The following is a 27,077-nucleotide window of genomic DNA, read 5'->3' as shown; positions in this document are numbered from 1 at the left end:
AATAATAAAGTCTTCAGAATTATATTTTGAGTTCTGTTGCAAAGAGTATTTTATGCTTCTTTTATTTAGTTCACTGCTGTCGAACGAAAATTAAAGGCTCGAAGTGCTGATGCACATGCAGACAATAAATACACCGAGATTGACACCAAAATGTCGCGTTTAGAGAAAAGAATCAAAGAAGGAATCAATCTAGAAATGGGTCGTAGAGGAGCAAACAAAGTTTCAGCCATGGCTGCACACTTAGCGACTATTCATAAGCAGCCTGAGCCACATATCTTACAAGTAATTAATGTTTTGTTTTTTTTGAAGCTATTAAACTAGGTGTAGTTTTCTTTAACATATACATTATTTTCATCATAATTTTTAAGGTGGGGAAACCTTCAAACCCAGTGGTAATGCAACCTCCAACACAAGGAGGAAGTGAGCTGTGTCATTTCTGTAGCAAGAGGGTGTATCTCATGGAAAGATTAAGTGCCGAGGGAAAATTTTTTCACAGAGGCTGTTTCAAATGCCAGTATTGCTCTTCGTCGCTTAGGCTTGGTATGTAAATATTAAAATAATAATATATACATTTTTGTTTAGTTTGAGGCGAGACAACATCTAGGTCATTGGCGCCCGGAGCTCTTTTCAATATACAATAGTAAGAGATAGTATTCTCTCGTTACAAACAACTCTCCTCCTTCATAACGTTTTCTCAAAATAGCTCTGAATGATTTAGTAGTAAATAATAATAAAATTGTAGATAAAAATTTAATTTGAGATACTTGAAGCTCTGGTTTCTTTGATTATTAAGTAATAGTATCCAAAAATTTGTCACAGGAAACTATGCATTCGATCGTGAAGGAAAATATGGGTCTAAGTTCTATTGTGTGCAGCATTTTGGCCTTCAAAATATTGCTTCTTCACGACGCCAAGGATCTGTTAGGACTGAGGAAACTATTCGAAACGCAACGGTGCCAGATACGTCAGGTTCTCAATCTCCTAAAAGGTTAACTCCTGTTGCTGAACCGCAGACACCAAAATTCAGTCATCTTGCTACTACTAATGTATCAGGAGTTTTAGAAGAAGAGGTGCGGTGTTCTTTGAAACATGCTTATCACTTAATTTGTAGATGGTTCAGTACTATTTTTAAGTATGTATTCCAAATCGTTTACTTTAAATAAGAGTATATATTTTTAAGTTAACGCGAACTCTTTATCAACATGAGCTATGTAAGTAACTAAGAAGTTATTTTGCAAGGCAATCTCGTTTCGAAAGAAGGATCGATTTATTTGAAATAATTTGAATGCTGAATCAATAGGTAGGTTTCTAATCCTTAATTTTTAGTTTGTTTTTTTTGGAGGTGTTTGCCACACTGGAATAACTTCCCTTCGGATTTATGGAGTTATTATTGGTTCTTGCAAGAAATCTGATTTCTCCTTTGTTTTATTTTCATTATTTTGTTTTGATTTGTACAATTTATTTTAATGTTCAGACTCATTAACTGAATTTCTTATTTCCAACATAATTTAGATAGTGGACGTAGCTGTAGCAACACCAGAAAGAGTTGAATTTGAAAATCTATCTGATTGTGTGGAAGTAGAAGAAGATGAATGGACAGACAGAAACTTTGGTCTTTCCGCCACAGATGTTTCCGACACATCACAAGATAGGTAAGTCTGCTTTGCTTTTTAATTTATATTTTATAATTAATATTAGTTTATTTTACTTTCCTAGTGTGAATGCAAACTATTCATATCTTATGTAGTGTACCATAATTTGTATTATCTTGTTACATTTTTATAAACCTCCATAAATATGAAATAGGTCGTTATTAGGTTAATCATATTTTTATTCAGGATGTCGAAGTCTCCCTTTACCTTAATCTATAATAGAGTCTTGTACATCACATTTTCATTTCACTCATGGGCTCCTAAAGCAAGGGCTCACATTTTCTCTCTTTGCTAAGAGAGAAGTGCACTTCTCCTTCACCGAAGAAGCAATACTTCGACACGGCTGTTTACTCGTTTCTATGAGCAAATGGTTACTTCTCAAATGGAGCACCTGGAGGTTTTTTTTTGCTTAAGTATTTCTAATTTGTATCCCTGATGAGACCACAAATTTAAAAGTTGTCTTTGAAGTCAAGTGTTTTACGAGTATAACCACGGTTTCTGCCCAGATCATCCTTTTCTTTATGAAAAACATTGCATGTTGCTTTCAGGAAAAACTTGGAGTATCTGTTTACAATTTTTTTTTAACATTTGTTTATAATTTATTTTTTTTTATTATCTAATTTAATATCTCTATAATTGCCAGAAGAGTGTGATTAAGTTTGTTATTATATATATATATATATATATTTTTTTTCAGTGCAACTGATTCTGATTCCGATAATTATGCCGAAGCTGAAGATGGAGGCCTTGATCCTGCAGAAGAAACACTTCGATTAGCAAAAGACTGGACTAGAAAATATGGATCTAGCTATTCTACAGATTCACAAGGTTCTGCAAATGTTTTAGATAGAAACACTTTCCTTATTAAATTGTGTTGTTAAATAAATTTTTCTGTTCTTAAAAAGTTTAATTTAATTAATTTATTAGAAAAGTAATTTAATTATATAAACTATTGAAATGAAAATAGAAATCAAAATAAATAGAATAGAAATAGAAAAAAACTTATTAGCCTATAATCAAGTGCTGAAAGTAAAATATTTTGAAAAATTTTTGTAAAAGTTGTGGGCAAATGTATTTGTATCTCTTTCCATTTTTGTCGAGAGTTTTAAGTGGAAAACTTCTGCAAATAATTTATTGTGGTATATTCACGAATTACGTCACAGGTCTCATTTCTTAGCCATATTTCTGATAAATCACGATTTGAATAGACGACTAATAAGAATTGTATTATAGGTTTTTAAAAATAACACAACGTGGTAACCTTGGCGTAAGAGTTGCAAGTAAGCTAGTGTTCGAAAAAATAAGTTCTCATTTCCCCCTTAAGGATTAATTAAGAAGCTATATTCTTTCGGGATTAAATGAATCTTTACATCAGAAGAAAATTATTTTAAAAAACTCTAGAAAACAAATTAAAACTGATTTTAAAACAGTTTTACCTAATTCATAAATAATGTTAGCCACTGTTTGTTGCAGAAGAAGACAGTGATACAGAAACGGAAGATGATAACTTCAAAAAAGGAGGAAATGCAGCGCGCCAATCGGATTCCACTGGCTCTGAAACAGAGGTGACGACCTGCCCGTCATCATGTTGTTGTGTCTGATTTCATTTTACCGGTTCCTGCAAAATCAACTCCATTCTCTTTATCAATATTTATATGTATATTTTTTTTTTGTAGTGAAATGGAAACAAACTATAAATTCAACTAATATTTCTTACCTTAAAAAAGTTATTAACAAACAAGATGTAATTAATATTTAAAAAAATATAGAATAAGTTAATTTCGTGACGGTTAAGCGAGTGATAATAAAAACTTTAAATCTTTTTGAAAAGATATAGACATTTCGAATTGACAGAGGTATTTATAGTCTTTTTTTTTTAATTGCAAATGACGTTTTTTTTTTTTTTTTTATTTGTGCCGTTTACTAACATGGGATGGCCTTTTTTTTCAATTACTTTTGTTCGGGTTCAGCTGCAGATTTATTTGATTTTTGTCTTTTCAAGAGTGTTGATTTTCACACCATTCTAGACCCGCACTGCACTAACTTATTTTCATCAGATTCTTGTTGTTAATAATTTTTGTTCTAATATAATTATGCAACCATTTAGGCATTCAACATTCATAATTCTTTCTGGTTAAGTTCTTGAATAGGGTAATTACTACAAAGGAAAGTTTTATAAACGCAACATGATTCAGAATTAAATAAAATATACATACAAACCATTGTTTCCGAAGAACTAGATTTGAGCAATCAGTACAACATTTTCAAAGTCAGATTCTTTTGTTTTATACCTTTGAAAGCCTAAATTTAAAATTATTACCCGTTAACCTTTTATCCGTCGTTTTCTTCACTTTATCTTTCATACCTTTAGGTACCTTTTTTAAATAATCTTTCTATTTACTACAAATTTATAAATTTAATTAGTTAAATGGTTGGATATGATTCATTCAATTACTTTTTTTATAAATTAATTTCAAAGTTCATTTTTCCAAAGACACGTCAAAATGTGTAACTAAGTTTATAAAGAAAGCTACTTTTTTCTTTCTTTCTTTCTTTTTTTTTTTTTTTGTAATCAAATGCATGAGTTTGAATTTTGTTTCTACTCATTGCTAATAACGACTACTTTCTAAACTGCATGAATTACCATTAAACAATGAGTCTAATGAATATCAGCAATGGTTTTATAATGGTTATTTTTTAGGTTGCATCTGACGAAGAGTGCAGTAGTTCAAGTTCAGAAGAAGATAATTCTGCTACCGAAATCTCGACTGATTCAGAATTCGAACACGATGGTACAACGCATATGATACCCGACATAGTTATTAGCGAAACTGTACAGGTTTGTACGGATTTTTAGTTAATGACTCTACACACGATTTTCTCGTATTTCAGTTATTACAATTATTATAAATGACGATTTGCCTCTAAACGTTTAATTTCGCTCAAATAAATATATATTAATGGGGTAAAAGTGCTAGTTTTTTTTTTGCAGATTTAGAGGATTTGAATGTTAGTAAAGTAATTTCTGGCGAGGCCTAACGTTCGTTAGCTAAATTAGGTGACGTGTAGGGGAAAGGAAGCTCAAACTTCACTATTAACACTTTTTCCAACTAACAAAAAGTATGATTTATTTTGGAATCTCTTACTAGTCGGCATTCGTATTTACTACTCAAACCCTTTTCTCATTTGACAAAAAAAAAAGAATTCAATAGAACCTTAATTCAGAGTATTAAGAATTCGTAAACAATTAGAAACTGATTACAAACTTTTTGGAACAAAAAGACTTAATAATGTGAACTATTATGAAAATGGTTCACTCTTCCAACTTTGAATAAGAAAAATTAGTAATATCCTTCGAAACATTAAATTAGTCTCGATTACAATTTATTTCTCTACTAATTTTATTTCAGTTTCCATCTATAGTTTTTATATACGGCTTTCCTTACAGGTCAAACGATGTCACATCGAACAACCAAAGCAAGTACAAATAGTGTCTTCTAGGCAGCTCAATGGTAAGATTCAGGCAGCTAACAACGATCGTAAACACGAGCATAACAACGTTGAAAAGGAGAAACCTTTACTTAATAACCTTATCAATAATAACAACGTCACAAAACCTTCCTTGCCATTTATAAACCCCAACAGGGGTGATTACATGCTCAATAGAACACAGTCTACTGAAGGAATAGCGTCTAGGTTATCATTAGAATTAAAAAAAAAATATTTATTAGGACCCACTACTGGCAAATCTGAAGTTAGGAAATCTGGCTCTTCTTCTATTCTTGATACTAAATTTAAATCATTGATTGACAATATTTCAGAAACTCAAAAACTTTTGAATCCTGCTCCAGTACCAAGCCCAACGATGCAGGCATTTTTACAAGGAGCCGATAAATTGAAAAGTTCACCTATAAAATTGTTAGAAAAAAAAGAACTCCCTGCGAAAGGATTCAAACATATTTGTAATCTTAAAACAGAAATCATTGAAGCCAGTAAACAAAAAGAGGAAGAGGAGGAAAGAGTCCGAAGCCCTGTTCACGAAACTAGTATAGTAGTTCCAGAATTTCCTCGTTCAGCACCCAAAGAACCCGAGGAAGCAGGAAAAGAAATCGAAAGTGATTCACTGTCTTCTGAAATAAGCACTTCTACAGAAGATGAAGAAGGCGATGAGAGTGGTAAAGAGGAAACGCCAATTAAGTCGCCGCCCAAACTAGAAATACATAATTCCAGGGGTGAATTGATGGAGGATACCCCAGAAATGGATAGTTTGAACATGCCTGATATTTGCAAAGCAGAAAATGAACGTTCACCAATTCGAGACAAGTTAGATTTAGTGCAAGTTGGTCCAAAAGTAATAACAGCTCCCACAGGCGATCTTCTGACTCAAGTATCAACTACAGCTGAATTATATAAAGATATTAGTAGTCCTCCTTCTCCTGATTCAGATAGTCTAAAGAATGATGTAACTGTTTTGACTGAGACGGAGTTATCCGATTGGGCCAGGGATGAAGATGGGGTAGTTTCTGAAACTCTAGATGATTTAGAGTTCAACATAAACCCACAATACATCACAATTCGTCCTCCGAAACGAGGGATGAAAATAGCAAAGACTGAGGATTTAGAAGATGAATATCAACATATTTGTGGAAAAGCTAATCCACTCGATCTAGATAATTTAGAATTTATGGATACTGCGGGTGAAAGCAGTGGTAGCGAGAGTTCTGGAGCTAGAAATAAACTGCTTTTAAATCGTGGGTATGTTCAGTTCGTTAACAATGAAGATGATCTCACACCTGTAGCTGAAGCAGTAAATATGCTAGAAGTGTTGGAAGTAGAGACCTCAAAAGAGGAACTAACTGATACTACAACATCAGAGCCTACGACTGTTAAAGATAGTCCTGGAGAACCTCCTCCTTTAATGCAGATTCTTTCTACTCGATCTAAGAATTTTGTAAATGCTAGAGATTCGCTCGAGGTTGCTAAGGCAAGATCTGTTGCAGAACCAAAAGGAAACACCCTTAATTCTCCAGCAACATCTCGCAAATTAGAGCAAATTTCACAGGAAAGGGCCAAACAAAAAGATTTAATACATGAGATGGTAATGAATAAGTTGGGAAGATCACCAAGAGAACAGTTGCAGAATCGGCCGAAAAGGTCCAGATCTAGAACTTTCAGTCCGTCAACAACGCCTCCGCAAGTACCACAAGTTAGTACCGAAATTGATCGATTTGAGAAATCCCGGCCTGAAAAACAAATAATAACGAAGCAAGCAAATGAGACTCCTAAAACCTCATCTCCAAGGCAACGTTCCCTCACTGTGAGTTCATCTTGGCGTTCTACAGATACTCCAAGAACTGAGGCCTGCTCATTGCCCGACATTCATATGGCATGCTCAGGCATTTCTTTAGATTCTGCTTCCTGCACACCATTTAGAACTCCTTTGGCTGTGCCTAACTTACGTAGTGGATTAAAAGAACAGGCTCGTGCTAAATTTAAAATGATGAGTGATGAAGAGTTAGGTTTATCACCAGAAGATAAAATTAAGAAATTTAAAATCAAGATTCAGAAACATCTTCAAGATACTCCTAAAAATTCTTCGCCTTCAGCTTCTCCGGTAAGTTTAAAATATAAATATGTATATTTTCAGCATATTATACCAAACTAGAACTAAATAAAAATATTTATTAGGGAGAAAAGCCTGAAGGTAATAAGAAGTCGAAAGAGGATCGCAAGAGGAGTATTATACAAGCTGTATCTGACTTCTTTCACAAAAAGTCTCCATCGCCACCAAAAACCCCTTCTTCTAGTCATAGCCCTACCAAGAACATCTCATTACTTAGTACTACTAAAGTAAGTTTTTATTTGATATACATATTTTTTAAGACAAAAAAGTTTTAGTTGCACACGTTTACTTAATTACTGAAGTATATTTAAAAAACTATTTCTAAAAATAGATTCCTCTTTGTTTTTTGCGATGTTTTGAATTATTTTTATAAATTTGAAAAATTAATAACTATTTAGTCTCTTTAAGCACGAAACCCTCTTTAGTATTTTTTTATTTGACCAACTGTATACAAGTACTTTTCTAAATGAAATTATTCATTAATGGGCTGTAAAAGAAATAGAATAATTGTTAAAAAACTAAATTATTTTAGTAAATATGGTACGTTTGAAACTTGTTTATGGAATTTTCATTAAAGCTTTTATAGGATGTTTTATAGGATTTTCTGGGATATGACTTTTGTATTCTGAAAAGCTGAATTTTCTAGAGATTTTGAGGTTTATGTGAAAAATAACATTAACCCACCTTGGAAGGCCATTTTTATGTTTTGGAGGGTATTTACGAGTGGAGAATACATTTTTACTGTATACTGCTGATACTTTCCTTCCTCTGGTTTTGTAGGTTTTTGAAAAAAATATTTACTCCCATTGCCTGGAAATTTTTGATTTTTAAAGAGCTTTTGATTAAATAAGAGGAAAACAAATTCAATTCCCAAGTAAGGATGTGACGTTGTGACACTGCAGTGATGTGTGAGATTTATGAATTTGATTGTTTTGCTTAGCAGAGCGCGCCTAGTTGTTAACACCTCGATCGTAGACTACAACTCACATAGGCACTGAATTCTTGGCAAATACACAGTCTATGATCCATCACCCCGATCACCTTTGCATTCAGCTATTCCAGTTCTCATTGACCTCTTATTTTAAAAAAAGGAATAAATAGTACATGTAGAGAAGAAAATTTGAAAAATAGCCCCGTAATTTTTTAATTTTGTTTAGCGAACATCCTACAATATTCACATCAAAATTAAAATTGAATTAAATAAAAACTAAGTAATTAGGCATAACCGAAACTAGATGTTTTTAACCGTCAGTTTTGTCATTTGAGAAATTTTATTGCCTTAATATTTAAGTATCATTTACCATCTTCTTTAATTTTGACATCTCTTCATATTTTGTTAAATTGATAATCAAAATATATTTCACGCTTTTATTTTGTCATATTTTATGAACAAACGAACAACATGCATTTACTTATTATGTGTATGCAACATGTATAAGTGATTTACTTAAGTGGTCTAACACTGGGCAATGCTATTAGCTAATAACATGGTTGTATTTCTTATTCATGGCATGCATTTCAAATAAAATTACCGTGCTCCTTGAATACTAAAGTAAACCTTAATGAAATAAGTTAAAGAAAATCATTGAACTCCTAATACGTAATAGTCTGCCACGAAATTGTAGATTGAAGGAAGGGCAGAAATGGAAATATTCAAGGCTTTGAGCCCGTGTATAAAAAAAAAGTCTCTAAAAGAGCCTCAAAGTTGAGTAATTACTCTTTGAGAATAGTAGTAGTAAGATAATAGTTTATTTTTCAGACTAGCTTGCCTGACTCAAATTAGGTGACGTGACGTAAACACCTTTATTATTTACTTTTTTTCTGACAAATAAGAATTTAGTAGTAATAAATAAGAAATGTGTGCCTCCCTCTTACAACTCATTTGTATGGTAATTATATTTGTAAGCATAAAGTTTCCATTTGTTCCTCAGTAAACATCATTCTCTAGGGCGCTATCGCTCTGAAAGGTTTCTACGCCTCGGTCAGTTTCCACCATTTAAGCGCGTTCTTCGCACTCCCATTTTCCTCAAGTTTTTTTTTCACTTTGTCATGGCACCTTAATTTGGACCGGTCTCTGTCTCTCAGGAATGCCTTCTAATAGTTTCTACGTCAGTTTTTCCTCCTTCAGTCTAAATATGTGCTCCAGCCACCTAAGCTTTCTTTTCTAATATTTCTTCTCACTTCGGCGGTACTTTCGCTTTAACACCCTCACAATGGTCTCCAACACTGTCTCTACTGAGATTGGGCAAACTTGAAGTAATTAGCTCACTTTTTTATTATATCTTGGTCAAGTACTAAGAGGTGCTATGAATAGATTCTTACGCATTTAACTCTTGGGTAAATGATCCTTTCTTTACCACTCTAAAGTATTGACAAAATTTCCTTCTGCTGCTCTGGGCTTTCCTTCTTTGGGATAAATTTTTGACTCGAATATTTTGTTTTTGTATTAACACTTTATTTTTGTGTGCCCAGATCCCAACAGATATTTTATCTTCAGTACCATCTTGCGACTAAAATTTGTTTATGAAAGTATTGAAAAATTCTGTTTTATTTGCAGAAATATTAGTTTTTAATATTTATTTAATACTTCTCAAATATTATACTGTATTGTCAACGCTAACAATATTTTATCGGGTTGGGAGTTAGGGCAGATCCTTCTTCGACGAAGAACTGAACCACCACCACTAAGTCTCAACAATTGGCTTCTAAGAGTAAGTTGAGGAGGATATAATTTTCAAGCACTTGGGTAATAATAAATTGGCAAGAAATGCAAATGTTGCTGCATCTTGCTATGTATTTGGTGTGGTTATCTATGTGATAATATTTTCAAGTTGAGCAATAAACTTACTTCCTTCTAATTTATTGTAATTATTTTCATTACTGTTGGAAATCACTACATTAATATAAAATTAGTACTAAAAGAATACACACCAAATAATTTGGAAAAAAGCATCTTTAAATTAAAATCAATAATTACAAATACTTATTTAAAAAGAATGGCTTCTCTTTGGGGTTGGAATGTATAGCACTGGTAAAACTCGTCCGACATATTTGTATTTTGGTTATTTTCTGTACAGATGCATTATGTATTATACACTGCAGATTTCTGGGAATAAATCTAAGGATGAACTTAGAATTCTTCAGAAACATTAGGCATGAAATCGATTTGCTATTTACTTGTTGATTAGGCAATTTAAGAGAGGGTAAAAAAATTGAGGTAAAACTGTTTTAAAGCAATTCCCTTGCCTTAGCTCAGAGTTTTCTAATTTATTAAATTAGATTAAAACCTAGAATGATACTTGCAATTGACTGCATTTTCTCCTCTCTCCGCTGAACTGCCTCAAAGAGTTACCTAGTTTTGTTGTAGCAGCATCCTGCATGAAGGTGATGGCTTCAGGAATGCTCAGGAGAGATTTCTATGAAGCCCTCCTAGTTAATCTAGGTTGTAAAGTTAAAGAAAAAATCAAAATAACTTGGTGACCTCTTTGTTTATAGGGAAATTATTCAGCTATGTGATCTATATCCTAATTTGAAAGTGTCTTGCACATGGAATAATTAAGAGAAATTCGCTTTATTGCTTGTCGGTGTATATATATTCTGAACTTTTAAGCTCATTTAATTTATGTATATATAATATTCTATTTAGTATTAAATGAAATATTATATGTTATTTTCTGGATAAAGGAAAGGGACAATACAGCTCCACCAGTGCCTCCGCCTCCTCAGTCGTACGTACCCAGTCATGGTGAGTCTATTTCACTTTGGTTCCTGACATAGCATGAAAGTAAAATAAGAATAATTCTTCTCATTACAGCTTTTTACACCACTTTTATAAAGAAATAAATATTAGTGATTTCTTTACAAATTGACATTGTGCTTTTACTATATCTACGAATCTTATTTGTATAAAAGATTTTTTTTTTGTTCTTTTCACTTCTCCTTTTTTATGTTTTAATTTATCCATTTAGTAATATTTTAAAAGTCATAAAAGAATGTTATATTTAGTAGAATTTGAAGCTTATTTTTGAGTTACCAGAGACTGGATTATTCGCTAAGAATTGTATTGTTGTTTTTAATGCATTGTGAAATAATAAATCTGCAGACATCTTTTTTAATTTAGAATGAATTATTATATAAAATGTATCAGTATAAATCAGTATTTTCATTTAATCGGTTTGGTTACTGGATGGCCTGTTGTTGCCTTGACAGTGTTGCAGTAAGGCGAGTATTTTGAATTATGAACATTATGACTGCGTAATATTGAATGTCCATTAATTTAACCTACATATTTTAAATCTGGGTTAATGAATATATATATTTCTTTAATCGTATTTGGAATAATCTAAGATGATTAAAATATTTATGTAATCCACTCGAGTAAAATCTTAATAAAATGGTAGTATTTATAACCTGGGTTATAGAAGTACTTATTTTACTCTTTAAATACCAAGTATAAAGGGAAAAGTTTCAATGTCAATTTATTTTTTCTTTAAATTTATTTATTTACTCATTTTTGTATATATTCATAGTTAAGAGTAGAAACTGTGGATGCAAGTTAGCTAATTTTATATTAAACAAGCTATAGTTTCTGAATAGTATTAGTTTAGTTAAGAAATTGTTGAAAAGTCCGGGGTGACGGTTGGTTTAGTCGGCTAGCAGCCCTATATATGTGTTGTAGAGGATAGTGTGTCCGAGGATGACATCTGTGACAATTCTACCGCTGACAATACTTCACTAGTCAAACGACAGCGGCTGAACAGGAGATTGGCAAGGCTACAACAAAGTAAAAGGTGAGTAAAACCTGTTGTTGAAGAAATTGAATTCAGTAGTTATTAAGTTAACGAGAAAGAAGTTCCCTAGTTGACTCAAGTAATAAATGTAATAAATCCAATTTGCTGGATGAAGATACTTTGTAAAATGTTCATTTTAATGAGTAGTGTAAAAGAGTGTTAGCTAAAAAGTTACATAAACTAAAAACTATTCACAAACAAGTAATTATAAATGAATTGATAGAATTTGTTGAATTTATATTTATATTATTTATTTATTTTCATTTATATTATTAATTCTCTTCAAGATTCAGTTCACTTACGAACTTAAAAAAAAAATTATTCTAATAATTTTATTGTATGTCACTAAAGCAAAAGTAGTGTACGCTGCTGATGTAAGCTAGGATTGTTGTGCGTGCAATTGAAGAGGAAGAAACGTGTTCTTCCTCAAGACCATTTGAAATTTAAGCTTTTTTTTTTAACCTAATGAAAGGTTTTAGTGCGTGGTACAATAGCTGCCAGAAACTTAGCTTATAAAAGTCTAGTTCGGCTTTATTTTGATCATTACTTAAAAAAAAAAAAAAAAATGACTTAAATAGCTTTTTCACAAAACCCTGTTAGTTGCCTTCCCATATAAGGATTGACTGTGTTGCTTCTGTTCACTTGTCAGAATTTTATTTAACCATATTGTATTGTCATATTTGTACATAACTTTCATTTACTCAAATTTTTTAAATAAATTATTGAGTAGAATGATAAGAATAAATCAAGTTCATGCTGAAAATTCAGAAATATGTATTTATTCTCTTTTAAAGAATTAAAAATTCGATCTCTATGAAATGAAAATTTAAGCTAAAGCGCTTGGGAAAGTACAATTCTACATTAAGTAAGAATATAAACTACCGAATATTTATGTTTATGTACATAGTCTTTACACTTAGAAGAACCTGCACTATTCTTACTCTAACGTCTGTTGGAATTTTAGTTAGTAACTGCTTGGAGGGAAATTCACTTAGTCATAAAATTCACATTAATATGGTAAATTTTGGTTTAATGTGCTTTTAGATTTATTTATACAAATTAATGCAAGTGAAATTTTGGAAGAGTTTTAATTCGGTAGGAGAGAAAGTTGTAGAAAATTAAGACTGGCAACCACTGTCCCTAACTTTTTTATATTATTATGCAATTATCTGCTTTATTCTGACATTTTTAGAATATTCTTTTTCATATTTTAATTTTCCTAATTATTTAATTAATTAATGATTTTATCCGTAATAGACCTTGTTCATTTTCGGCTATATGTTTTCAACAATCTTCAGAGTTTAAGCACTCTATGTTGCTTTTGAAATGCTCAAACGTGTTTGTATTCAACTACATAACCTGCTAAATAAGAAAAACGAATAAAGTAAATGGCTATTAGACGAATTTTCTATCAAATTATTATAGAAAGAATTTAATATGTTTAATCTACAATGTCTTGGAATTTTCCATTTTTTGTTTTATATTCATTGGTTTTCAGTCGTTTATGTTTATTTATACTAATCCTTTTACATTTTTATGTGAATATAATTCTGAAATTAGTCAATTTCTAAGCATTTTCATTGTTTTAAATACTTATTTTGCTTATTTAAAATTTGGTCTTTTAATGCAACTGATTGCTTTTGCTGGATGCTGCATTGCAAACTGCGCTTTAAAGTGTAGAAATTTTCTTTAAATTATCTAATTGTGATAAATATTTTTTTCGACCTGGTCTTCGTGAATTTTATTTGTAAAAATAGCAACATGAAGAAAGAAACTTTTTGATTTTTTTTTTCCATAGGATGCAATCAAGGAATGTTTCAAAATTTATTGGCATAGCTTTAAAACGTAGCAGACATGAAATTTAATAAGTTTGTTTCTATTTTTACAATAATTATCATTAAAGAAAAGAATGAAATACATATCTAAACCAAAATATTCATTGATTTTATTTTATTTTTTAAAAGTTTACAAGTTAGCAGAAATATTTGGTTATTTTAATTATTATATAATTTAAAAAATTATATAATTTTCTTCCGAAATTTTTGAATTTGTGCATATAATGTTAAAAGTGCATTAATTATTTAATGTTAATAAAATTTCAAATTGAGATTTTGATGTATTTAGGTTACGCATGGCGCAAGAGGTTCAAAGAGAGCTGGAAGAATTGGAAGTAAAACAAAAAGAGTTGGAGGCCAAGGGGGTTGCAGTGGAAAAAGCACTTAGAGGAGAAGACACTGGTATTTAAAATAATGATTCGTGTAATTTTTTGAGATAATAATTTTAATTGTAATTAGTTTTCTACATTACATAATATATTTTCTGAATAGGACAAAATGTTTTATATGGCTTTTTTTATTTTGTATTTAAATAGTATTTTTCAGTTTTTTTTTTTATTAAAGAAGGAAGTACTGTTAAGAAAGAAAATTTAAAACTGAGGATCAAATCATTATTATATTTGTATTTTGTTATTCTTTAAAGGAATGAAGGGAAGTGAAAGTGAACTTTTGTCTGAATGGTTACGACTTATGCGAGAGCGAAGTGAGGCACGGAGTAAAGAAAAAGTGCTACTGATTAGGGGCCAAGAAATAGAATTAGAGCATAGGCATGCCCGACTCCAAAATCAGTTATCACAGCTAATGAGTTCTACGCCAGGTAGATAAACATTCCTTTTTTTACCTTAGCGTATAAAAAAAACCCATAAGGAGTTCAAATGGCCAGCGTTGGGTAGCGCTAGTTATTACGTGATATCACATTGAGTTCATGTACACCTCGGCAACTTAATATAATTTATACTTGAGCGTGTTAAGAATTATTTTTTGAGGAGGCACTTTACATGAGATTGAATACTCCTGCTTATATTTAATAAGAATTAGTTAAACCCTATTTTCAGAAATCGGGAAGTAGGTAGTTTGTCTACTTTGAAGAGTTTTCGTAAATCAGTCACTTAAAATCATTAATAATAGCATAAATAACTTATTCTAATGTTACTTGACAACAGTGAATCCCTAAAATTGGGATATCACTTAGCATAAGAATTCGCCCTGATATTTAAGATTTGTAAAAAAAATTATTATTGAAAATTTTCTTATCATTGTCAAATTCGCTACTAGATATATTTTATAAGTAGGTGTAAATCGGGAATAGTATTTCAAAAATTTAAACAATGTAACTATCTAAAAAAAAAAATAGTTTTAAAAGTTAGAGAGAACACTGTCCGGAGACTGGCAATGCATTGAAAAAGGCTCTGGACGCCAGTAACCTTAGTTGACGCGACTTAAATAAATAAATAGCTGTTCTGATATTGTTAATATGATAAGAAATATAATAAATAATAAGTATTCTGCTGTAGCGTAGAATTTATTTCATTTAATTGTTCATATTGATCTAACAGATTTCATTTCTTATATAGATATGAATTTATTTCAACAAACTTATCAGTGTTTGTAAAAAAAGTAAACCTAAAACGTTATTTAGGAAATTCCCTGCTCTTGGTTATTTCATTCAGTCTAATGATAAAAATGATAAATATTATTATAATTCTGATAAGGTTTTTAATTTCAAGCCGTATTTAAAGATAAATATAGTTTAAACATAAAATATAGTCAGCAAATTCTCAATGTGTATTTTTTTATTTTCTTTATAGATGGTGAGAAAACAAGTGAAGAAGTAGCATTAGAAGGAAGAATTTTGAGGGAAATGTTAGAAATAGTGGAACGTCGTGATTCTTTACAAGGGCAATTAGAAGCGGAGAGATTAAGGTGGCGTAATGAGTTGGATAGTGACATAACCCATGGGCCATCGCTGGCATATTTGGCCGTCATGATAGGATTGCTCTATTTCCTAATTCATTATTTCCTTTGTAACATCCTAGACATTTATCCGCAATGCTGCACAATTAATCCTTTGCCCTGAACATAGGCATGCACATGTTTACCACCTTTACTAAACTTTTTATTCCAGTTTTATCATTTCAGTTTCCTTTTTTTTAAGCTTGATTTTTTGTGCTTATTAAAGAAGGAAAACATTTTAAAATAAACATAAAATCATTCAGTCGTCTTTTAATACATTATTAAAGAGAGTAGCAAGTAGTGTAAAGTAGTCACAGAGTTCTTTTTGTTGAAAATAAATTTGTAATTCACAAGAGTTAAATAATTCATAAAAACTAGTTTATGATAGGCGTTAGTTTAAAAAGAAGTGCATGCTTGATACCATTATCTACTGAAAGCAGATTATGTTTTTCAGAACCTAATATTTTTATAAAGTAGATTGAGTTGATTGGTTATACTAACCAAATTTTTACTAACTATTTTTTTAAATGATCAAAAGTGAGTGCAATAAATTCTTTTCTTTTTACTTTCAAAATCTAATCGTAAGTAAAGAATTTTTTTTTATTAGCAAGCTTTGAAACCATTTATTACATTATCTCAGATAGCATTATTTTATCTAAGATAGTATCGCCTGAATATATATATATGTATATATTTTATATCTTGCATTTTTTTTTTAATATTACTTTATTTTACTAATAGCGTGAGGCTGATTCAAGTATAGAAACGTTGATCCATCTTCATAAATTTCTTTCACGCTTTCAACTGATTAATGTTAATTACGTTTGTGAATATTGTAAATTCTAGAATGTGTTTTGCCAAGTCTCGAAACTGAGTGCTTTTTGAGATTTGAGTGGCGTTGGATTCTACTCCCAGTTTTTAGCCTTTATATTTCACCTGAAAAAAAAAGTACATTATTTTATAACAGAGATGTTCCGAAACGAAAATAATTGTTGATTATTCTGATCTTTCAACGGCTAGGCAAATAAGTCCGATCGGTTTTTGTGGGTGAAATAAAACTCTGTCTATAATAGACATAAAATTTATTTTAATCTACAATATAACCATTATTTAGTATAACTTGTTCCCATCTTTCGACCAATTGCATAATGCCACGTTCATAGAACGTCTGGGGTTTATTGTCAAAAAACTGATCCAAGTGGTTTTTGATGTCCTGTTCGTTTTGGAATTGCTTTCCATCCATGGAGTTCTGCAGAGACCGGAATAAGTGATAGTCACTTGGAGCTAGGTCTGGTGAATACGGAGGATGGGGCAAAAGGTCCCATCCAAAGCTTAATAATTTATTGCGAGTGAACAACGAGGTGTGTGGCCTTGCGTTGTCTTCGTGGAAAACAACGCCTTTTCGATTTGCCAGTTCTGGGCGCTTTTTTAAAATTGATTGATCCAAGTTTGTTAATTGCGAACAGTATAGAGTTGAATCAATTGTTTGTCCTGATGGTAATAGCTCATACAAAATAACACCCTTGAAATCCCACCAAATGGAAAGCATAATCTTCTTCGGATGCAATCCGGGTTTTGACGTTCTTCTAGGTGCCTCACTTCTTGGTCCCCAAGATTTTCTGCGGACATTATCGTACAGTATCCACTTTTCATCTCCTGTTACCACCAACCTTTTCAAAAATGGGTCGATTTGTTGCCGTTTCCGGAGTGAATCACAAATAGAAATGCTTGTTGCCAAGTTGGCTTCGGTTAGAAAGTGTGGTACCCAAGCATCAAGCCTGGAAACGTATTCGAGTTTGTGTAAATGGTTTTCTACACTTGTGTGCGACACATCTAGGTTCATAGCAATTTCTCGCACTGTTTGGGTGGGATTTTGATCAACAATAGCCTTAACATTGCTCGTTTCAATTTCTTGTGGGCGACCAGACCTTGTAGCGTCATTGATGTCAAAATTTCCTGAACGAAATTTGGCAAAACAATTTTGACAGGTGCGTTCGGTTTAGAAATCATCCCCATAAACACTGCAAAATTTTTTATGGGCTTCTGCCCATTTTTAAAATAATATAGCAAAATATGCCGATAATGAATGATATCTTTTTCCATGTTCACAGTGCAATAGCAATCACAATACTAAGCTACTAATGTAAACAAGAATTTGCAGAAATGTTTGTTGACATATAACAAACAGAGTAAACAATCCACCTTAGGGATTAATTCATCAGATAAGAAATGGATCGTAATGATATAAAAATAAACAGAAAAACCGAAAGGACTTATTTGCCAACCCTATATAATTTAAACTTATTTTCGAAAATTTTTAGGATAGGTGAGAGGATTACCATTAAAACATTGGTGTCCCTAGGAGTATTCCTGTCTAACAATTTTATCAATTCTTAAACTTGGACCCTCAAGCTAAGTCTAGTTGTTTTGTGTAATTACTTGTGTTTAGGAACCTATTTTAATCTGGCTCATCGCATTCTATCATGCGTACATATTTATTGTACACATTACTGTGATTTCTACTACTGAAAACAAGTACAAGTACTGACCGCCAAGAAACTCAAAATAGATTTTTAGCTCGCAGCTACTATTGTAACAAGCTGCTTTTCTTTTTTCTTTTTTAGCTACTTTTTGAATTATTTTATACTTAAATAATAAAACAATGATTGGGGATGGCTAACCTCGTTTAACTAAAACCAAGTTCTGTGGGGAGTGCTAACCTTGTTAATAAAAGATTTAGTAAATTTTGTTAAATATTCAACCTTAACAAAAAATAAAAAATAATAATAGCTAACCCAGAAGTTTTTAGTGGAGAGCACTATCAAATACTCCCGGAATTCATAAATCTAATGAAACTATAATGTTACCCGATTGGCTGATTTTCTTGTTAGCATTCCTTAATATGCATTTTTTATTTTCTTCTTGAATTGTTAAGTATTTAAAATTGTGACCCAGCGATAAAATCTGAAATAATGTTAACAGTATAGTAAGTTCTATAATCCGGTTTGAGTTTCATGTAGATTCAGAAATTTAACAAATTAAAATGAAAATTGTGGGTATCAGTCTTCAGTAATAATCAAAATGAATAAAATATTTGATGATTTTTAACTTGCCATTACATTAACTTTTGACGATAGTAGAAACGAATCTAAACTTTGAATAATGTATAGAATATCAGAAGCAATGTTTTTTGCTGTCTTTAGAAACTACTGATTTGTTTGTTTCAGCTATTTATAAATTTGTACAGATAATGTATTTGATTGTATATTAATCAAATTATGTGCGTTTTAAAGGATATTTATCTTGTCTTGGACTAAAATTATAATATTAACACATTTAAATATGTAAATTTAGCAAAAAAAAAAAAAATCAAAGCTTATTATTTCTTTTGTCACAGTCAATTTATTCTTTCTTGGGTTTTTATAAATTACCAATTTAAATGTGTAGAAGTAGTTGTTATGGTTATTTTCTGTATAGTAAATTACTCTTTTTTTTTCGCTAAATTTTCATGTTTTAATAAGTCCTTATTTTACTCTTTGTCTGTAGATGTTAAATTATTCTATCTTGGTCGGTTATTTAAAAGATGTTTCAAATGAAGTATTTAGAAATTCTATCAAAAGCTATTTGTTTTGTTAATTACAAAATTTAGTTTCTTACACTGTTTGGATGATAATTAAAACTATATTTTTATCGCAAATAATTAAAAAAATGTAAGGCATTTCCTGTTATGTTTAATTAGCTTAATGATGACGATCGCACTTAAAATGCTGAAAGATATAATTAAATGGGTGAATGTTAAAGAAAAAAAAATTAAAGGTCATTTTAAAACAAGTTTTCTTGATAAAAATTGTATTCTTTAGATATATACGGTTTTGATATGGGTTAATGTGCGGAGTTGTAGATTTATATCTGGCTGATGTAATTTAATGTTTTTGTTGAATCCCCCCTCCAAGCTGCCCTTTGAGGTGATCCACTTACACTTCATTTTTTTAAAAGAAATATTATTTTCTTATTATATGTTTTAACTGGTACAATTACAATTATTGTTGGTATAATAATAATTTTTATTTTGATAATCTTACGCATATTTTTATTTTTATCGTTAATGTTCTTTCAATTTTTATGCTTAAATATTTTTATGTATATATTAATTTCACCATTTTTATTGTACACGTTCTTAATATTTTTTAAATAATTAATGTGACTACTGTTTATTTTTATTACTTTTTTTATCGGTATCGTTTATTACAATCTATATAATCTTAAATGAATTAGATAATTACATTACTGAATCCTGGTAGATATACATTTTATTTGTCTGGTTTAATAAATCTTTGACTGGGCCCTTTTTTGTTTTAAATTTAAAGCAATAGGATATCAAGGACAAAACGTTTTTCTCTGATATATTGAGCTGAATTAGTTTGATTAATGTAAACACCGGTAAACATAACTTCCTTAAAACAAAAAACACTAACACTTTTTATAAAAATATGTAAAAGAGATCGTCTTTTTTGGGGGGTGGGGTTAAAACTAACTGCATGTCCAGAAACATTTATTGTGGGTAAAATTATTTTAATTAATGGAAAAAAGTGGTATTAATTACTTAAGGAGTTAGAAAGGGAAACAATAAGACTTTTTCCTGTTTATTTTCCTTTAAATTTCTTTTCCTTTTTTGAAAAATGATAAAATTAAGAAACGGATGTAGGTTTGGGTGAGTTTATAAAATTACCATTTTACAATATACATATTAATATGCGACTTTTTTATTTTAGTATGTTTTTTTTATTTCTTCAGTATTTCTTTCTAGAACATGTCAAAAATTAAGCGGAGCCGTTTCGACAAGTACATAATCGTTTAATAGATCAACTCTTTTTTATTGCCAGGATATTGAATGATATATGAAGAATAAGAAACTTATTTCTTGACTGAAAATTCTGACGTTATTAGAGATTGTAAAAAGCTCATTAACTTTAGCAAAGCACACCTGGCAAGATAACAAACGTTTATTAAAATATTCATTAAAATTTTGTTTGATTTATTTTAAAATTATTTATCCTACGTCGAGTTTTAAGTTATCTCTTTTAGTATTTGCTAGGCCACATGAATATGTTGTCTAAGAAATAATTTTCTTTTTCCTCATTTTAATCCAATACTTTTATGTACATCTCATAAGAAAATCAGCAATTACCACCACAAAGTTAAAAAATTGCGAGTTAGCTATTTCCTAACATTACTGTAAAAGTTATAATTGAATTTTTACTTATTTCATTTTTAGTTTTTGTAAAATAAAAGTAAGATTGAAATTTTATGTTTATTATGAAAAAAAAATTTCCGTAGTAGGCGAAGTTTTTTTTTTAAATTTCTTGTTTTTTTTTTTAAATTTCTTGATATAGCAATGTCTACATTTACAGTGCTACTCTAATAGTGAAAGATGAACGAAGTAGACCTCTTTAAACAAGAAATATTTAATTATTCATAACTTTCATGCCCTAAATTTTATTTAATTTTAATAATTTCCCACAAAACACTTTACGGTTACAGTGTGCCCTTCTAATTAAGTCCAAAAAAAAAAAAAAGATTTTCTGTGGCCGATGCGAATAAAATCATCAAATTTAAGGCTGAATATTTATTTATTGTTTTTGTGGTCTTGTTTGCACATTAACCATTATTTTTTTATGAAGGCTGGAAAAAACCTACATATGAATATTTGTTCATTCTTATTATTTACTTTTTCTTATTTTTGTTATTTTGTACTCCAAAGCTCGTGTAACTTTTTCTTATCCTTTGGGTGAATCAGTTCAAGGACTTCGGTAGCAATATTGGTTCATATTGTGGAATATATTGGTTTGAATTTTTTGTTCCACTTAAGTAAATGCGCCTCTTAGTTTAAATTGATAAATTTTGATTTGCCCTAAATACCTCTCTTTTTACCAATATGTGGAAAGAAATTTATAAAGTAGTTGTCCGTTAATTTATAGATACTATTTCATCTCCTCATAGTAACTAATTTAAATATTTTTTCACACAGGTTTCAAGAAGAGGATAAGGATTTAGAAGCTCAAATGAAAGCCAAAGGCCTCCAGCTGACAGCAAAACAGTGATGATAATTTTAATCTAAACATAATTTTAATAATCTAAAGATACTTTTTAATTTATTTCAACTTTCAATGTCATTTCCTAAAGAAACAAACCAATTATTTTTTCTACAGCGATTAGATACAGAATAATAATACTGTAATTATTCCTTTGTATAGATAAATTCAAATTTCTGTAGGTTTTTATTTTTGCCACCTCTGTTTTTCCTACAATTTAATTTAATTCGTGCAATCATTTGCAAATTTTTATTATCTCATAAGTTATTGTTTAAAATTTAATTTTGTCTGCATATTAATTGAAACACTATTAAAGTAATATCTATCAGTAATTTTTTTTAAATCGCCAAATAAGTAATTTAATGAAGAATTATTAGAAATAATAGGCATTCTAAGGTGCGTTTTGTTTTTTTTAATCAACACTTTGTGAAGCTAGCTAACAACCAAATTTTATTTGCTCATGGGTAGATGTAGTTTTTTAAATTTAGGTAAAAAATAAAATTTATTTATTTTCCACTTTTAAAATTTATTACAAAAAAAAAATGGGATCATCCAAATAATTTTAGTATTGTATCATTCTCAAAAAATATGTTAGGTTTGCAATAAATAACGATAATTGATCTCGTTTTAATTGCTTTAAATTGAGCAAGTTTAGTACGACCATATGCAGCTTTATATATCTATGTATGAAAACAAAAATTTGGTCAATAATACCTCCTTTCTTTGTAGATTAATATTATTTATAATTTTTTTTATTCCACATATTTAGTAATTGCAGTTTTAATTGTTAAAACTTTGTTTTTTTACTTTGTATAATTTAAGTATCCTGAATAGTTTTGTAATTATGTAAATATGAAGTATATGTTTGATACAAAAATTAAACTGAAAAGTTGAATAAGTTGTGTTCGAGAAATAAAAACGCTTTTTAGCCAAATTGGTTACTTTTTGTAAAATTTGTATATTTCTTCATGCAGGGCCTTTTTCAGTACTCTGCACCTGCTATTTTTCAAACCTTTAAAGGCAATTGCATTCATTGAACTAACTCTAAGAATAGGAAATATTAAAATTGAACTAAGACTGATAAGATTTTTTAAAATATTTAATAATTATTAGTTTTTAATGCCACTAAGATTAAATCATCGTTACTTATTTGAAAGTGTCGTATTTGTTGAGAAATCGTAATTTCTTTGAAGTTAGCTAATTTTGTTACATCTTTTTTTAAGACCTTATCTGCAAATAAATTTATTGTTCCGAAAATCTCAATCAATTGAACAATTTAGTAGCTAAGAGTTTTTAAGAAGATTTTACCGTCGTAAAACGAATAGAACAATCTGTCTTTTAAGAATTAAATTGTGTGAATTATACTTCTACTGAAAATTGCTGTTATGAATATTTTTCATAAACGATGACTTAAGGTTATGTGCTATACAAATTATTCATATTCGATCTTTCACTCCAGCAAGCAGAGTCACTTTTGTGCGGCAAGAAACCATATTTTCATAACCAACTTACCGTTAAACGAAGTCCACCACAAATTTTTAAAATGAATATTTCCATTAATTTTGTACTAAACCCAGGTGAGCTTTAATTAGTTTGTAAATAATTGATAAATACCAAATCTACAGGCCTACCATTTGCGTTTTTTTTTTTTGTGCATTGTGCGCTGTTATTGTAAAGCAAAAAATATTTGACTTTTTCGATCTACAGCAGAGAGAATAGATTTTTACAGTTGAGAAGAAATTAAATCCTTTACTCTACATTAAAATACTAACAGGAGCCATTCAGTAAAGAAGTACTTCCTATTGAGGAATTTTGTAGGCTAAGTTGCAGTCAGAAGCCAAAATTGGAAGCGACAAATTAATTATATAATACTTGAGTTAACTTGATTTACAATAATTTGAATTGATATTGTACAATATTTGCTTCATTCACACACTACCACTTTTTAAAAGCAACTTTTTTGGACTGTGGACATTAAACAGATATTTCATTAAAAAATCGAAAAATAGAAACTTTTACACTTTAATAGAACCTTTAAGCAATAAACTTCTTCCCATAACTTGTACTAACAGTTTCAAACAGATAGAAATAACAACGTAACGCAAAACATCACATATTTATTTTTACAACACTACATACATAAATGAATGTCTGTGGTCACTGTCTATGGAATACAATAATTAAAAAAATAAAAGGAATGATTATACTAATTAATAACAAAAGAATTGGGAAGATTAGATCAAATTTCACTTATAATAGCAAATTGTTCCTTTATATTCAACTATGTCCTTTACAGTTATATACATTTAAATATGATTTTCTGTTTGTATTGTACTGGCTAACAGGTACATCAGCAGGAGATAAATGCTGAATGCATCGAATTAATATTTATTAAATCACAATTTCAACTTAAATACAATCTATAACAATAAAATAAATTAAAAAACAGAATTAACTCATTTGGCGAATTCACAACCATTGTGAGAATAGTTTTTTGGTAATAAATAAACTTATATTACAGAAAAATTAACTTATTTTGTTTTACAATATATATCACAGACCACTTAAAAATTGTTTAATAACGAGCCAAGTTTAATAATACGCTAATAACATTATTTTAGACCACAACTTATATACCTTATTTCAAAATAGTGATGTACAGTTATCAGACAGTCTTAAAGAGAGGTAACAATATATGTAATATTAAAAGCAGGCCAAAGACATAATATGATAAGAGAGGCAAAGAGAGCTACTTTTTTTGGTCAGTTATTAATGAAAATGAGTTCGACATTTATTCTTAAATAGTCCCTGAAATTGAGTTCTTATACTTTCTGAAATATGTCAGCCATATCCCAGGAGTTTACATTAAGCTTTTTACGCTGGTATTTCTTACATAATTTGATACAAATAAGACCAATAATAGCAACCGAAGTAAGATACAGAAGACTAACTAAAAATATATCTATCAGGTTAAGATCCCAAGAAGCATGCATTTCAGTTTTTTCAAACTTGGTGTTTCCTTTCTCATCTACAATCACCTCATGTCTAACTAAATGGGATACAGCTGCTGGGACTTCTGTGACACCTGGCAAATCAGAGAGAGATAAGTAGCTTATATTTGTATACATGTTCTTCAGAAAAATTAAAACTTTTTCTACATTCCACAAATCTCCCTCATGACATTCCGAGCATATGTCAGGAGGTGGAAATTGCAACTTCGGATGTTTAGGATCTTCTGTAGGATCGTTGTGTAACCTTTTATTTACGCTGTTGTGTGCCTTCCATAGCCACAAAATGCTGCTGGTGGTATCTGTAACATTTCCTTCCATTGTTTCTGCCATTGACTGAAAATGCTGAGAACAATCTGTGCATCCAAAAAAATGAGTAATATATCCTCTCATTGCACGAAGCGGTTGTTTTGGCTCTGCTGGAGGATAAAGATGGGCTTGAACAATGAGAGTATGAAACATAGTCCACAGGGCACATGGATAGCCTCTAAAACGAGGATTGCTTCCTCTACAACCAATCCAACCACCTGTAGATAAATAAACCGGCGAATTTCCCTCTTCGCATGATTTTACTTCGGAAATGAAATCTGAGCCTTTAATTTCAGTTTTGGAAGAAATTTCATCTCTCAAGCAGCGCAGGAAATTTTTTCCGTTCTCACCAATAGGAAACAAGTCGGCAAGAGTTTTGAGATACAATTTTAGTGCTGTTAATTTGTCCTCTTTAATTTCTTTATGAGAAGGGATTTCTACATACAACGTCTGACGTAAAGCACCCTCTATGTCAACCTGAAAAACCATATCACTAATCCTATTTTTTTGAAGGTTTTCTTTAATTAACTGATCAACTTTTATTAATTCTACAACAAGATCAGCGCTTACAGGAACTACCGAAATTAGCTTGTTTTCTAATAAAGGCAAAATTACTCCTTTTTTAGATAATATCGTCTTCGTTCTATCATATAGATGCAAATGGCTCTCATTGGCCAGCCCAATTTTTTTAAATTCCTTGTTCTCTTTGAACATTAGAAAGACTCCCTCTTCTTTCAACATTTTTCTGATATTTTCATTTTCCGGGGGAACGCTCACCACTTTAATCTTTTCTACTTGGTTTAAATCAAGAGCGAGTTCAACACCTGTATAAGATGAAGAATTTTCAGTGACAATCAAAGCAAAATCTAAATTTTCGTTCCACAATTCGTCTAAAGTGCCATGATTTTCATAGAAAAGATCAGGTATGTCAGTTCTCTTTTCAGATTCATTTCGGAGTTGCCTAATAACAAATTGTCTCAAAGACGCCACTTCCCTATCTTGTACAACTATTCCTAAAAAGTCCTGTGATGATCCACTAGGAAAATACCTCAGATTTGGATATGTCATAACTTCATAATCTCTGCAGAGAGGGGTATTGAAGGGATTTGAACAATCCACAGCCGCAACTCGAACTAGATTCTTCCAACCTGTAAAGTATGGAAACTAGAAATGCAATAAGTAAGAAAATGCTTTAAATATATGTATGTATGAAATTTGTATTACAAACCATATATATCCTGAGCTAAAGATTTCCATGGGCCAGAAAACCTTTGGCAATGTCCACACCAACTACTGTAGAACTCTATAAACCATGATTTGGAAGTGACGTTGCTATGAACCTCACTTCTGAAATTTGATGCGTTCAAAAGAGCAATTTTATCGTAGTCTGAATAAAGTCCACGTCCCGTCGCAATCTGATGTGAGATTTTTCTTGTATCGGCGGAAAGAAATTGTTCACATCTAGAAATAGCAAAAAGTGAAACGAATAACAAAGAAACTTTTGAAAGTGGAACGTTCATGACTAAGATCTCAAAATTCAATTTTTTTTTTCAAGGGTAAATTAATTGAAATGAGAGAATTCAATTCCCTAATTCCGTTATCAACATGAAGTTGAAATCACAATATGGAAAGATCTGACGAACTATTACACTAGACACTGAACACTGCCATCAACAAGACGAGGAAATCTGAACTGTACTGAGTACTGACTGTACTACGTTCCAACTCCCTTCTTCACGCACCGAACGTGGCTGTACTGGTATATCCCGTATTCACCTCTTTCCCATCAATGTTCAGAAGTTCAGATTCAGATCA

General features: G+C 30.6%; 2 protein-coding genes across 9 annotated transcripts in view; one reads left to right on the top strand and one right to left on the bottom strand.

Moving 5' to 3' along the window:
- Mical (Molecule interacting with CasL) overlaps positions 1-22,879 on the top strand; it is a 51,359-nt gene extending 28,480 nt beyond the window's left edge. For 5 of the 7 annotated variants that reach the window (XM_074119782.1, XM_074119781.1, XM_074119785.1 and 2 more), the window contains 16 exons: positions 70-282; positions 369-540; positions 820-1,070; positions 1,513-1,652; positions 2,350-2,480; positions 3,126-3,217; positions 4,354-4,491; positions 5,101-7,266; positions 7,341-7,502; positions 9,918-9,986; positions 10,960-11,020; positions 11,954-12,065; positions 14,190-14,302; positions 14,544-14,717; positions 15,709-15,823; positions 21,882-22,879. In XM_074119782.1, the coding sequence (XP_073975883.1) occupies positions 70-282; positions 369-540; positions 820-1,070; positions 1,513-1,652; positions 2,350-2,480; positions 3,126-3,217; positions 4,354-4,491; positions 5,101-7,266; positions 7,341-7,502; positions 9,918-9,986; positions 10,960-11,020; positions 11,954-12,065; positions 14,190-14,302; positions 14,544-14,717; positions 15,709-15,823; positions 21,882-21,954 (4,182 nt within the window). In that variant the 3' untranslated portion in view covers positions 21,955-22,879. Of the gene's footprint in view, positions 1-69; positions 283-368; positions 541-819; positions 1,071-1,512; positions 1,653-2,349; positions 2,481-3,125; positions 3,218-4,353; positions 4,492-5,100; positions 7,267-7,340; positions 7,503-9,917; positions 9,987-10,959; positions 11,021-11,953; positions 12,066-14,189; positions 14,303-14,543; positions 14,718-15,708; positions 15,824-21,881 lie in introns of those variants that run through there. The other 2 variants (XM_074119784.1, XR_012455755.1) reach the window with 2 other exon arrangements.
- A 1,163-nt stretch (positions 22,880-24,042) lies between these two features.
- On the bottom strand, positions 24,043-27,015 carry LOC141449884 (sulfhydryl oxidase 1-like). Of its 2 annotated transcripts, none has more exons than XM_074119791.1 (2): positions 26,491-27,015; positions 24,043-26,410 (listed from the first exon to the last, which is right to left on the bottom strand). In XM_074119791.1, the coding sequence occupies exons 1-2, from the start codon at positions 26,780-26,782 to the stop codon at positions 24,768-24,770; spliced, it is 1,935 nt and encodes a 644-aa protein (XP_073975892.1). In that variant the 5' UTR covers positions 26,783-27,015; the 3' UTR covers positions 24,043-24,767. The 2 variants fall into 2 exon arrangements, with proteins under 2 accessions (XP_073975892.1, XP_073975893.1); XM_074119792.1 differs by having other exon boundaries at positions 24,043-26,426; positions 26,491-26,621.
- Between the last annotated feature and the right edge of the window lie 62 nt (positions 27,016-27,077).

This window comes from Rhodnius prolixus, unplaced genomic scaffold (genome assembly GCF_049639745.1).
Source record: "Rhodnius prolixus isolate KJV_2025 unplaced genomic scaffold, Rpr scaffold_2, whole genome shotgun sequence".
Lineage (NCBI taxonomy): Eukaryota > Metazoa > Arthropoda > Insecta > Hemiptera > Reduviidae > Rhodnius > Rhodnius prolixus.
The sequence above is the reverse complement of the archived record's forward strand: the minus strand, read 5'-3'. Positions and strand labels throughout refer to the sequence as shown.